General features: G+C 42.6%; 1 protein-coding gene across 5 annotated transcripts in view; it reads right to left on the bottom strand.

Annotated features, from left to right (window-relative positions):
• The window catches only part of LRBA (LPS responsive beige-like anchor protein), a 368,498-nt gene extending 354,696 nt beyond the window's left edge, over positions 1-13,802 (bottom strand). For 3 of the 5 annotated variants that reach the window (XM_063156759.1, XM_063156760.1, XM_063156756.1), the window contains exon 1: positions 13,425-13,801. In XM_063156759.1, coding sequence (XP_063012829.1) covers positions 13,425-13,643 — 219 coding nt within the window. In that variant the 5' untranslated portion in view covers positions 13,644-13,801. Of the gene's footprint in view, positions 1-13,424 lie in introns of all 5 variants that reach the window. The other 2 variants (XM_063156757.1, XM_063156761.1) reach the window with 2 other exon arrangements.
• Between the last annotated feature and the right edge of the window lie 832 nt (positions 13,803-14,634).

Below are 14,634 nucleotides of genomic sequence, written 5' to 3' on the forward strand. Positions count from 1 at the left end.
AACCTCTGTAACCTCATTTCAGGTTTCAGGTCATTACTTTCTGAAAAGCTTCAGTCACAGTTATAACAGGTTAAAACAGCTAAAAAAATATCCATGTCACAAATTACATGCTTTAAAAACTAGACTTCCCACCTCCTTTTTTTTTCCAATATTAGGCAACAACAGAATTAGCACAGCACTATCTTACTGATGAAGTGGCTTTTCAGGAATATTGCTCTTATGGTGTTCACAAAGTGATTAACAGACACCCACATTGTCTTAGAATGTTAAAGTTTAGCTCACTTCACAATTTCTAGTTCTCATTTGACAATTTCACTTTTTACTTTCTTGTTTTTAAACAGGGTTTTACTTTTTTACATCTCATGAATTGGAAAACAAGTAACTAAATGGCAACCTACACATAGCCAGCACCCCTCAGAGGATGTTTCATGACTTGAGCTAACAGCAGTGAAATCTTGCAGTATATCCTGATAACGTGTTCACAGATAATTGTACAATCACAGAATCACCTCACGTGTTTAAAACATGGGGAGATTAGAAGAGAAAATCAGCTCTTCAAAGAAGGACAGTTTGTTACACCTTCAGAATGAGAACCCAGCTTCAGCCTTCCAGCTGCCTTACAACAGAATTTGCAGATGAAACAGAACCAATTATGTGTACACAAAGTAGAAGAACAATGGGTGCTGCTGAAACTGCACTATTTCATTCCAGTCTGTAAAGTTTGTGTGGCTATTTATTGGAAAAGTCACATTCTGAGTTACAACAAACAGAACAAATGCTTTCCTTTCTGCCTTGTAAATGCAAAAGGAATTCACACTTCACATAAAAACACAATGACACAAGCATAATGAGGCAGCTCTAGAGCCAGGTACTCAGACTCAATATCCTTGATTATCAAGGAGGAAGAATAGCTGGTGCAAGCAGTGGGAAGCCCAACATGACCACCCTCCTTTTCTAGGTTCCAACTCAACTTCCCTGATAAGCCTGACTGCACCCAGCAGCAAACACACATTTGCTGCTGCTTTGAAAGCACAGAATCACAGAATGGTTTGAGCTGGGAGGGGCCATAAACAGCAGCTAGCTCCCAAGTCCCCACTGTGCACAGGGATGCCACCCACTAGATCAAGTAGCTCAGGGCCCCGTCCAAGCTGGCCTTGAACACTGCCAGCAGGGGGGCACCCACAACCTCTCTGGGCAGCCTGTGCAGTGCCTCACCACCCACTGAGTAAAGACATTCTCGACATCTAATCTAAGCCTGCCTGCTGTCAGTACTGTCTGTGCAGAGAGAGTTTGTGTTAGAAGATCTGTTGTTATGTGAGCAAAGGCTGAGCCCACACGTCGCTGGAGCACAGTATCACATAGTGCCTGCAAAGAAAGGGTAGAATTTCTGAGAAAATCCTTGAAGATTGCTTAAAACAGAAGACACTGAGCAATCTTAAGGTATGAACCACTGACTCTTCAGAGCCACTTCTCAATTATCTCAACATCATTTCCAGTACACATCTGACTCTATAAATACCTTACAGGGTCACAGCACCAGAACACGGAAATGCCTTACAGAGATCACAACTAAGTCACACATAACTAATACTCCATAATTATAGTTGCTATCCATACATTTGATTATTCTGTTTTCTTTGACACCATGGTTAATTTAACCAGAGGCTTTTATGCAGGCTCATAATGGGCAATAACTCCTCTTGGGCAAATTATTAACCTTCCTAAACAAAGGCATCTTCGCCTTCAAAATTCTCAATATTAAGACTGAGGTTCAGGCACCTTTTAATATAGAAATTTGCACATATAGTTACTGAGAAATCCTTTACTCTGCATCGATCCCATTGTTATAATGATCAATACCTGTTGTAAGAATCCATATGTGCATTCAAGCATTCTTTCCAATTTGCACAGTAATGTCACAGGCAAACAAACCCATTTAGATGGATCCTTGGTAAACAAAACTCCTTAAGAGCTGAGAAACAGAATTCTAACTACAACTCTGGCCTCATATATGTGAGCAATAGAGCTACAGGAAATATTATAGCTGACTCTTAGAAGCTGAGAAGTTGAACATCCAGCTGGAAAATTACTATAAATGAGCATTTAAAGCTGTTCACCTCCTTCCCCCATGTACCTACTTTAACTGGAAAGTGAAGCATCAAGATCACTCAGTGCTACAGAACTCAAAAGCACTGCCAACCCTCAGAAGACCCACTGTCAATGTATTTCAGAGCTAAAGAGCTATTCTGCACAGTAGGTATAATGCATGGTGCAAAATGGTAACTAAGCCTGTGTCTGACCAGTCCCATTGTAAGTAATATGCAGCATCACTAAGCTGAAATGCACAGAAATATCCTGCGCAGGATATTTCAGCTAGAAGTGCAGGAATGAGGCATGAAACACTCATTAAACCCCACATGTCAGCAATACAGGATAGTGTCACACTATAGAGCAAACAAAAGCACAGACACTAAACAATACGTGACAGAGATGGCACAAGCCAAAAGCCTCTGAAATAACTCTCCCTCCCATGCAACCACATGTAAATTAAGCTTAAATTTCTGGCACTCTTGTCTACTTGAAAGTGGGTTTTCCCAGAGAGGAACAAAGAATTATAAAATCACCAAATGGTTTGGGTGGGAAGGGACCTTAAAGATCATTTTGTTCCATCCCCTCTGCCATGGGCAGGGACACCTTCCACTAGACCAAGCTGCTCAAAGCCCCATCCAATCTGACCTTGAACACTTCCAGGGGTGGGGCATCCACAAGTTCTCTGGGCAATCTGTTATCCTGTGTGTGGCACATCCATCACATTCACACCTCTCCAATTTATGGACAAGGATCTTGTGCCAAATGGATCTTGTGCACAATCCAGAGATGACATCAGCTGTTCTTCCCTCACCCACCAGTGCTACAATCCCATCAGTGAAGGCAACCAAATTGGTCAGACCCTTTGATTTGCCCTTAGTGACACCTTGTTGGCTCTCACCAATCACCTTCTTATTTGCCATAGCACAATTTCCAGGAGTATCAGTTCCATGATCCTGTAAGGCACAGAGGTGAAACTGAACAGCCTGCAATCTCCTGGGTTCTTCCTTTTTTTCCCTCTTTTAACACTGGCAGTTATGTTTTCCCTTTTCCAGTCACTGGTAACTTCACCAGTCTGCCACAACTTTCCTAATAGGACAGATGGTGACAAAATCGTGATATTTAGATAGTCAGGATTTGAATCCAGAAGCTTGAATTTGAAACAAATAGTTTATAATCAAGTCTTATAACAGCACAATTACAGTGATTAAACTAAACTGCTCATGGGTGATGTTATTTTATGATGATTTCTTTGGGCAGCTTGGTTGCTCCTCTAGACTTCTATTCATATGTCTAGAATGAAAGAGATCCCAAGTACTCCTTGCATACCTAATTAAAGAATCCCTACAGACACATCCATCTTTAAAGAACAGCAACAAAGACATCAAGACTAACTCAGCACTCAAAATTTCAGTGCTTTTTCCCCCATTTCCACTTTGTATCCAGTACTCCAGGTTTCTCAATTTGCACACACAAAACCCAGTTGAGGGTAAGCCTGAACTGACAAGTTTGCTTGTTACAGTCACCTACATCATCTGACAATGTGAAAATTATTTTCACCACATGCCTTTTTTTTGGAGGAGAGGGCAGACAATACACCACACTAACTTGTATCAAGAAGTGTTATATGACATTTTTTTCAATTTCCTCATGATCCAGTTGGAAAGAGGGATATCATGTAGCTGAAAAATGACAGCGCCATCATGAAGCAGGAAACCCAAGTTTCTGCCATCTAAATTCTATCTTTTTGAAATATGTCTAAACAACTCTACTGATATCTCAGTCATTGGACAAAGCCCTTCACCTGAAATAATGCACTTTCCAGGAATGAAGTCAGGATTTGGTACATTACAAAAAAATCTTTGGTAAAAGTCCTAACATGCAGGCAAGAAATCCACTGTCTTCCAGCTCCAAACCTTCCCTGTCATGTATGAGTGTCTAGAAAACCTTATTCAAACACCTCAACCACAAGGTCTGACATGTGTTTCTTTCTGTGCCTTCTCCCCAAACTCATTAATCTGGCATTTTTTGCTGTGTATGAGCCTAGTCTTTGCATCAGAGGTGTTACAAGTGCTCCTTTACAAGTCACTCACAGCATCCTCAATCCTGACAAATGGCAATTTGAATCTCCTCCTGCTAAGGGGAGAAATCAGGATGGCTTTCACTTCCTGCAGAGGTGAGACTTCGCCAAATCAGCAAAACTCCCAAAGAGCCATAGAGATTCCTCTTTAAAAGCAGTACACAGGAAGGGCACAAGTCTTCAGCACCAGGTCTCAGATGAGTCATGGAATAAACATGTCCCCAAGGCAATGCTCCTGCCAATCAGCTGAGCCACAGCAACTGCAGCACACAGTGGCATTCGCAGACTCCCAGCCAGCCACAGATTCCAGCCAGTGCTCAGACTCATTTCTGCAGCCAAGGGTGAGGGCAGCAGGTGCCAGGTCATGGAAGAGGAGGCAAGGGGGCACAGAAAGGACAAAGCAGTGTCCTGGTGTGAGGTTAGGCAGCGGATAATCTAGGGTGGCACAAGACTGGGACCTCACTTTTAAGGTAGAAATGGGCAAGGAAACATGGCAATAATTTCCTCATAAGCATTTACTGATTTATATAAAGATGGGAGACCATTGGTACACTTACTGATCCTGAGAACTCCTTTCACTGCACTTTACTGTTCAGTTAAGCACCACTGCTACTCCATTTAAAACAAGGACATTTGAAGTGATAAAGACATCATAGCTTCAGAAGGTGACCTTTAACTATAGATTACAAATTGGACAGAGAATCTTTTGCAATTCCAATTGAAATACCATTCCCAGCATGTCAGGTGTTCTCCTATTCTATAACAGCAGCAATACATTAAAAACACACATCTCCCATCTCATGTTTGATGGTTCAAAGTACATTCTAAAAAATGCAATCACAGTTACTCAGTTTTATACTCCATATCAGATAGCTAAAAGTCAGGCACTAGGGCACCTAAATTACATACTGGAAGCAAATCCTACAGTATAAGTAAGCTTCCATTATACAGGGAGAAAAAAAAGCTTGCAAGTTCTTTTCAATCAAGTTCACAACCACAACTAGAGACAAATCACATGCTTAGTTTCAACAAAAACATTAGCAGGAGGCAGATGCTGACTGGACTAATAGTTTCCATTTGTTTATTTAACAGTCATGCACCATTCACTACATTAGTCATTTGGTTCTTATCCTCCCCTCAATGGCACTGTTATAAGGCTCATCAGCAATTCTACTTCTGTATCACTGGCCATATTTTGTAACTGAAGTCTACGATTCCACATACAAAACTTTTGGGTTTGGTTTGATGGGCAGGGGGGCTGTGTTGTTTTTCACGTTGGTTTGGGGGTTTCTGGGGGAAGGGGATTGTGGTTTTGGTTTTTTGGGGGTTTTTTTTGGTGACAGTGGTTTTTGGTTGGTTTTCTTAAACACTGATTGATTTCAAGGTCCACCTGGACAACTGTCTTAAGGAATACTGTTTTTAACCCCAGGAAGTGCAAACAGCACTATTTAGAAGCTTCTCTAATAACAGATTACTAAAACTTAAAAGTTGCAGGATCTGCAAAGCCTTTATTCAACAGTTCTACAGCAACAGGGTATATCTCATTCCTTACCTACCCCCAGCCAAATCACATGTGGGAAAGCAGCCAGTACAATTGCCACCCAAACTACACAGTTTGATAAAGGAACTGCTTTGTGAGGGGTTTATCATGCAAACATTCAGCATCCTACACTCCATAATCACACATTTCCCAGTTTACTGTGAAATGCTACTGGTTCTCTTCTTGCTGGTCTTCTATTACAGAAATTGCCCTCCTGCTGCAGTTACCATCTTACCTGCTGTCTCCTGGTGCCTCTTGTATTTCAGGACTTCCCAAAGAGAGAATAAATAAGCTACAGGTCACCCCATGCATTCTTACAGTTACTGTTTTGCAGGGCTAGTCCAGGACAAACCTAAAAATTTGGAGTATCTAAGTGGGGCAAATAGAATCGGCTCCATTTAATGAATTTATCTCAGTAATTTCTGTCCACACCTCAGACATCAACTGCCGATGGAAAAAGGGGAAATGCTGACACACACAAAACACACTTTCATAGAACAGATGAGTCCTACACCATTACTCTGGTTTTGATTTCCAACTGCAAAGGAAAGATAACTCAGAAGCTTTTCAGGTCTTGATTTCTTCAGTTGCATCAACAAAGGAGAAGAGGTTTTGCCTGAACAATTCAATTCCAGCTTTTCAGTCACACAAAAAATAATCTGAATTTTCTGCATTGATGCATATAGAATTTTGTTTCCAAGATATATGCAGAACACAAAAACATCAACTATTCATATGCAGGCTGCAGTAAAGAGACTTGCAGCTCAAACTTTTACAGGAGGCAACAGAGCACATCCTATTCCCACTAGAAATTCTCATTTAAATATCTTTTCAAGGCAGCTATTAACAAGAAAATCATGCCTGGGCTGCTCCCAGCTCCCCAGTTACTACTAGGGGAATCCAGTGCAACAGAAGGCATTAGATTTTTCTTCTCCACAAATTAGTTTCTATTTAGAAACTACTTATGCCTATTTGTGAAGCTCTGGAATGGAAAGCACTGTGGCAACACAAGCTTTCACAAATTATTCCAGGCTCCCAGTGTCAGCACAAAGCCCCCAGTGGCTCAGAGAAAGGTACTATTGCAACTCCTGCAGTATCATCACTTGGTGAGTCTGATTACAGCAGTTGTGCAAGGATGCATCTCGATTGCTATCTGCCCTGAGCACAGAGTGCTGCATGCTGGAAACTGCAGTCTGCACTGGCCAGGCAGAGCACTCACCAAGCAGGGGCAATAGGATCCTGTTTTACCATATTCATGGAGCCCTCGGCCTCCTGGCAAACAGCCAAAGCTCACAAAGCTCCAGGGTTTCCCAGAGTCAAATAAAAATGGCCAAACTAGCTTTTGGATGGGCAGTAACATGATCTAGCCTCATATCGAGTTCACCAGAAAAACCCAGAATTAGTTAAAGCAGAAACATAATCTAAATTAGGACATTAGTAATTAGGTCAAGCTAATACCAAAAACCATTATGCAAAATGCTGTGAAGAGGCCAGCAAGGCCTCCAGGGGCTGGGGAAGACACTTGAACAGCAGAAAGTTAGCTAACTGTAATTAGTGATTATGAACAAAAACTTTCTGCCAGATTGACCCATTTAAAATAAATAGAAGTTTTTAAAAAGATATGCATAAATTTAATGCGTGCAAGACTGAATTTGACAGAAGAGACTTTTAAAGAAGACAGAAAAAGACAGAAACACCAAAGGTAGCAAGAAGCTATTTCACATTCCAGTGACTAAACAGCAGAGCTTACTTCATCTGTGCAATGGATTAAAGCTTCTCCTTAAGGCTCATAAAGAACTTGATGACTGCATGAAGACAGAAGCTATCAGTGCTTTAAGCTGCCAACTTATCTAGCAAAAAATAAAAGGTCAGAGCAACACATCAAGTGAGAGCTCAGAATGAGCACAGGTTCAACAAGAGGTAGTAAAGCAAATATACAGATAGTCAATGAAACCACAGACAAAGCTCATTTTTATCTTTCATCAGACTTTAATCCATAACACATGCCAAAAAAAAATATCAAGTATGATGATTTTCAGAAGACAGGGACTTCCCAGCAAACTTCAGCATTTGAATGTACACCTGACTAACCAGAGTACTGAACACTGTACCAAACCAACACTACCTCAAAAAAGTATTGAGCAAATACTTCATCTTTGATTTTCCTCAACCTCCAATGCTCAGCCAATACAGCAACTTCAAAAGCCTTCTCTTCACTCACACTCATCTTCAAAGAGATTATCAGAGGAGTGAACCAACATGTGCTGATTTAACATGCGTTATAAATACCCATTTTTGTATTACTCTGCAATATCCAGCCTTTGTGGCAACCTTGACATGCCATCCACCTGCTTCCCTGATGCTTTTGACTAATTTCATTCTATTCCCTAATCCGCAGATGCTTTTGCTGAGCCAGTCCATATGGCCCCAGGTTTCTGTGCTCTCTGCACTGCTGGGCAGGCCCATGGTCCCTCCAGCCCAGGACTGTCTGGCAGAAGCAGCAAAAAACCCTTCCCAGAGACAGCAAAGCAACTGCAATGGAAACCTGATTCCCTCTCCTCTGTTACCAGACACCACCTAGAAAAATCTGTCATTGAACTGATGTGTTCCCCTCTAAAGGGGAGTTCTGAGCCATGCTATAAACACATTTTGACCAGGCTTCGTTGTAGAACAAACTGCTAATTAAAAATTGTCAAGAATTTTGCATTATTGAGACAAGATACAAATAAATGCACAGCTCAGCTTTGCTTTTGTGGCTTTATGTTTGTACAGAGTCTATTAACGTCAGTAAAGGATGCAAACACTGCTGTAAAACACAAAGCATGTTCCAGGCTTTCAGAGACACCTGAAATCTCATATTGGACACACCAAGCTACAAAAGTCTGGCAACTTAGCAGAGGAGTAAACAAAACTGAACACTTTCCCATGCAGTCTTTGAAATTTTGTCCTCAATATTTTGTTGTCCTACATTGTGCTTTAAGTTGCAGTTACAGAAGTGACTTGATACTACAGCCAAAGTACAAACCAGCTCCTCTTCAGAGCCGGGACAATTTTCTTCATCATTGTTGCATGCCTAATTAAAGACTGCCATTACCACCTCACTACATTCCACACCTTTCTCAGCCAACCACAAAATTTCCCTCAGTTCCTGCATGTACTACATAGAGTAATAGTTCCACTAAGTACAAAGTAAGGTCCAAGTTGCATCAACACCTGAAAAAACCCCAATATGCATCACTTCAATAAGTAAAAACCATGCATGTCCTCTAACACAGCTGACTGATCCATTTACCATGATTTTTTTTTAAAACCCTACAAGCCTGACCCAGCTGAAGCCACAGACTTACCTTATCATCTGCACTTTAAGTGGACAGAAGTGACTGAACTAGGATAACTGTAGCCAGAGGTGCATTTACTGGGAAGCTGCTAAGGAACACTGCATCTACCAGGAAACACACAACATTCAGTGATATTCTAGGAACTACTTGGTTACTCTCCCTTGTCATCAGCATCGATAGGTTTATGTAGAAAATAAAGTCTCTAAAAACATAAAATACTGTAATGAAAGGAATGCACTGTTATAAAGACATTTATGGTGGATTTTTACCACTGCAATACATTTAATTCTATCAGCATCAACTTTGTGGGGTTTCTACAACGTGATACATGCAAAGTAAGTCTGTGACAAGAGATGAGAAAAGGGAAATTCAGACTTCATTAAAACCATTATGAGTTACAGGGTTCTAGTTGCATTAGTGTGCCCAAATCATCCAAATTAGAAATGTGACAATGCATCAGCAGGAAAATAATTGTAAGAATTTTTTAAAGTCAGTTTGATTTTTTGTTTGTGGTTTTAGTTTTTCTGGCAGAAGTGAAAGAGCTGACAAATTAAATTTACAGAGCAATTTAAGCCTCTGCTCCTCAGATCCCATTATTTTTCCTCCAAAGGTGATAAAAACTTGTAGTTTTTTCTCATTTGCACTTTGTCACTCTTGGTGAGGATCTCACAATCCCTGAATAGAATCAGAAACAACTACACATTATCTTCACCAAAGAGAAAATAAATTAAAAAAAAAAAGTCTTTGCAACACAGTCTGAGGGGAAAAAATGAGCCAAATCAAGTAACAATCTATACTATAATCAATAAAACAGTTTGAAGCACTAAAGCTTTTTTAAACAAAACTGGCTTACAACTATTTTAAGTTAGTAACAGATCCCACTGTAAAGTAATTTATTTTTTCATTCTATCAACTTCTCCAACCAGGAGGCTTTTTTATTTTAATAAACTAAGGGGGCAAATATGAGGTAATGAACAGGAATTCACCTGATTTGTATGCAAAGGCAATTAACGGAGTTATTGCTGCCCAAAGTCAATTAAAAATAAAATTCACAATGCACAAGGAATATATATCCATAGTTTAGCTTGCTCTATCTAAAAAAAGTATCAGAACAGATTAATACTTGAGTAAGAACATGCTTTCAAAGTTGTCCACAGAATAATCAGTTTCTTGAAAGCTCCTATTTCCCTCTTCACTTCTACGAGGTGCTGAAATACACAAAGAAATTTTCAACATGGGCTGGGAAGCTGAATTCATTGAGAAACTGACCAAAACAAAGCAGATCAGCTTGTATGTTTCTAGGAGTAGAATTTCCAAAGACAACAACATGAGACTAGTGGAGTGTTGATGCTAGAAGTGAGCTCACTAAGCACTTTGTTTCACTGCTGGACAGAGAAAATGTCAGAGGAGGCTCTCCAAGATCCAACACTGCTGAAGTGAACAACTTATTTGCTCGAATAATCAGAGCTACAGGGGCTTACATTTCTTTAGTAAGCAGCAGATCAATTACTGTGCACTTTACATTTCTGACCTCCTGAGTCTTTCACATAGAGAATGTGATCATCTCTTAAAGATGAGAAACATCAAGACAGCACTTTGGTCTTCTCTTGATAACCTCCTTATGCTACAGCAAGTTGGAAGGGCATAACTAAGAGCAACATGTTTTCTCAAGAAATTCAAATTAGGGCACCTAACATTCCTGTTTTAAAAATAATCTCTTCACATTTGAGGATGGTTGTGCTAGAAAGAATAAATATATTAAGCCACCTTTTCACCCAGATTTGCTCAGCCCTCCTTGCACTCTGGTCTAAAGATGCCTCAAACCAGTGACCAAATGAAACCCCAGATAGTGCAGGTGTCCTCTTTCCAAATCATGAGAAGCAGGCTAGCAGATCTCTGCTCCCATCCCTGTGAGTCACCACACAGAATGAAACCAGACAGGTGGGGACACAGGGCTAAACCCCATCAGGGAAGAGCAGATCAGGGTGTGAGTGTCACAGCCCCTGCTCACCCCCACGGAAACACGCTCCCAGAGCCATTGGGAAACAATGTGCCAGAAAAGCCAGAGCTGAGAGTCACCTCTGCAGGTAAAAGTTACACATCTTCTGTGCACCCACACAGAGGAAACCAAGCACACCACTGCTAACCAGTACTTGTCACACCTAAATTCTGGTCAGTGTGATTTCAGAGGTATTAATTGACAAAATGGTCCCAGGTAACAAATTCACAGAGGCAGAACTCTGTGAGAGACGAATGAGCATTGCTTTGAAGAGAGACTTCATATCCCTCACATCCCAAAAAGCTACATCACAAAGTCAGCTTCACAGTTTTTATTTTAAAAAAATCTAGAAAACAATGGCTTTCTGTAACAAAAATATAAGTTTGTTGGCTGGCTTGATTTTTTCATGCATTTCAGTACCTTCCAAAATACCTGGTTTGCCAGCCAGCTGATGTTTCCCTAGGTCTCAAAGAAATCAAGGGGCCTACTGTTTTTGCTATGGCTCCAAAATTTGGATTTTGTTCTCACATATCCAGGTAAAGTGTCCTTACTACCAAACTGCTGGCTGTGTCATGACACCCAACAGCTAATAAAACAATGTGGGGCAAAAGCATGACCTTTAGCCTCCCACATGCAGGCAGGTGTGCTGAAACGGTTGAGGAATCTTCTCAGAGAGGGCAGAGTTGCTGTTTCACTTGTAGAAAGAGTGAGAACACAGTTTCAAAAATTTCCAATGCCAGAAAATCTCTCCTGTCTATCTGGGAAATGAAGATCCAAGAAAATGCAGTCCACACATCAAATTCTCTTAATCTAAAATCAAGTGTACTCTAAATCATGCTGAAGTTTTTGGTCCTCTTTTCTCCAAAATGGAACAAAAGAGGAATCATATGAATCAAAGAGCTTTTACATTTTTAATTATTCTGCTGAACCTCTTTCCACTGCTACCACAAAATACACCTCCAGCACACCACTCAATAGGCTACACTAGAAACAAAGTAAAATTTAACATGTTCATGAACAACTTCCCCTCACACAAGTCCTGAATTCTAAATTATTCACCAGAATTTCCTTTTGAACCTAATGTCTATATATGTGAGCACTCTGTTTAGTCCAGGACATTGTCAAGTGGACTCCAAGTACCTTTAATCACTTCCTCATACTTGAAGAATCCATGAAACCTCTGATCTGCACTTTATTTTTGTCACTACTGCCATTCCCCTGTATTGAGATTTTCATCCAAACAATCTAGGGCACTACACTCTTAATGCAAAAATATTCCAAAACAAATATTTATCATAACCCAAGAAGATAACACTGAAAAACATTAAACAGACACTGCACACAAGTATTTAGTGACCACTGAAACTTGCATGTAGCAAAGAATATCAAAACCAAAATGACTGAAATGCAAACAGCGTAAAAAACCAGTATGACTTCTGCCTCACCTTTTCTTGTTACTGAGCTTTAAATTATTAAATACTCTCACTTCCTGGTCTGTCAGAAACCACATTGTTTTACAGTCAGAGCTGCTCACTCAAAGGAAGGAGGAGGGACAACAATTGTTTTTAGAGATGTTTTAAGACCTCTGGTAATAGCAGAGTATCTTTGTAAACTTGAGGGTTTTTCTCCTAATATTTGATCTCCTGCATCAAGGAAACATTACTTACTAGTCTACTTGCTTTAAATCAGGCAATTTAAAGCAACTGGCCCAAAAAGTTCAGTGGTATATATTAAATTTGTAGTTTCAACAAGGAAAAGTTGTATCCTCAATCTTTAGTGAGAGTTATGAAATATTAGATACAGCCACACAGCATTCAAAAAATAGCAGCTGAGTCCCTAATTCATTAATTTAAAAGGACACAAACCATATTCTGGTCTTCCCAAAAAGCAGACTGTGTAAAACATGTTTGAATGAGCTACTCCCTGACATCCTCACCCCCTGCACATGAACATGAAAGTTCTACCTACTTCCAAAACCAACAGGAAGCAAGAAGGGATGTAAACATCTTTGGAAAACTGCTTTGACTTAAAACAGTGTGTGTTTTTTGATGACAGTTTGAGTTACTAAATTAACACTTAACTTTCTTGTTGAGTAAACGTTAAATGTTTAAACATAACAATACATTTCTCATTTCTAAATAAAGCAACAGTTTCTCTGAGGAAAACGAAGGAGGAGGATGCTTACAGCTGATTCAAGTATAAGAGTATCTTTGAAGAGGCTGATATGCTTTTTTCCCAGCCTTTGAGGAAAGTAAAAAGAATATGGTTGAAATCCAGCATGGTGAAAAAAAATATTAACAGAAAAACAGCATCAAAAACCCTGCAGATTCTTCTGCACACTCATGCTGTTTTCTCCCCTCATTCAGGCAATCAACTTACCAGGTTAAACACGGTATCGACTATATCTCTGTTGGACACTTCACCAACTTCCACCAGTCCTGTCAGCACAGCAAATTTCATCTTAATGCCTCGGATGGGGACTCCTGGATTCAAAGGCTGCAGCACACTTCCCCCTTCAGCAGCATTTCCTTCTCTTCCCGCTCCTCCTCCTCCATCATCACCTGTTGGCTGAACAACTTGTTTGCCTTCACTCGCCATGGCCAGTTCACCGCAGGCTACGGCTTCCAGCGCCCGCTCCACACGCTCGCCGCTCCGGGAAGCGCTGCCCAGCCGGGAAGGTGAGCGGCGGCCTCTGCTTCCTTCCCTTGGGCTCCGGTTCCCGAGGAAAGCGGCGTCCGGCGGGGGAGGGCGTCGGGCGGCCGGGGAGGACGCGCCCTGAAAATCGCGGCTCTCTCCTCGGCAGGAGGCGTCTGTCAGAGCGCTGCCCCCGGGCAGGTGTCCGCAGCCCTGAAGGACAGCCCGAGTGTGTTTCAGCCCGCGCTCCGTCAGGCGCTGCCCACAGCCCGCGCGTCCCGGCCCCTGCCCCGCTCCCGGCGGGAGCCGCCCTGGGAGCGCTCGCGCCTCTCCCCGCGGAAGTGCTCCCGGACCCGCCGCGCTCCGAGCCCCCACCTCACGGTTTAATCTGCTTTTTTCTCTTTTTTTTTTTTTTTTTTCTTTTTACCAAGAGGGAACGCGTTCCTCCTTCCCGCCCGGCTGCTGCCCGCCGCGGCCCCGGCTCTGTGGGGCACGGCCCCGGGCAGGTGCAGCGCCCCGCCAAGTTCGCACTCACCGCGGGCTGCGCAGGGGGCGCGGGCTGCCCGACGCGCGGCTCCGGGGCCGGAGGCGGCTGCACTGCCCGGCTGCGGGCTGGGCTGGGCTGCGCCGGCCGCTACTCCCCCCGCCCAAAGGCGCCTCAGGTTCCAGCCGCCGCTGCTCCCGCCGCTGCTCCCGCCGCCTCACAGCGCGGTCCCGGTCAGCCCCATCTCCTTCCTGCCGGCGTTGCCGCTCGCTGCCGCCATGACAGCGCGGAGCCCCCGGAGCGCCTGCGCGGGCCGGGCGCGGGCGGGGCCCGGCGCGGGGCGGGAGGCGCGGGCTGCGCACGCCCAGGTGAGCGCAGGTGAGCGCAGGTGAGCCCGAGCCGCGCCCTGGCCCTCGTCCCCCTCACGCCCCTCATGCCCGGGGACGCCGCTCACCTGTGGGGGTGCAGCGC

This window comes from Melospiza melodia, chromosome 5 (genome assembly GCF_035770615.1).
Source record: "Melospiza melodia melodia isolate bMelMel2 chromosome 5, bMelMel2.pri, whole genome shotgun sequence".
NCBI lineage: Eukaryota > Metazoa > Chordata > Aves > Passeriformes > Passerellidae > Melospiza > Melospiza melodia.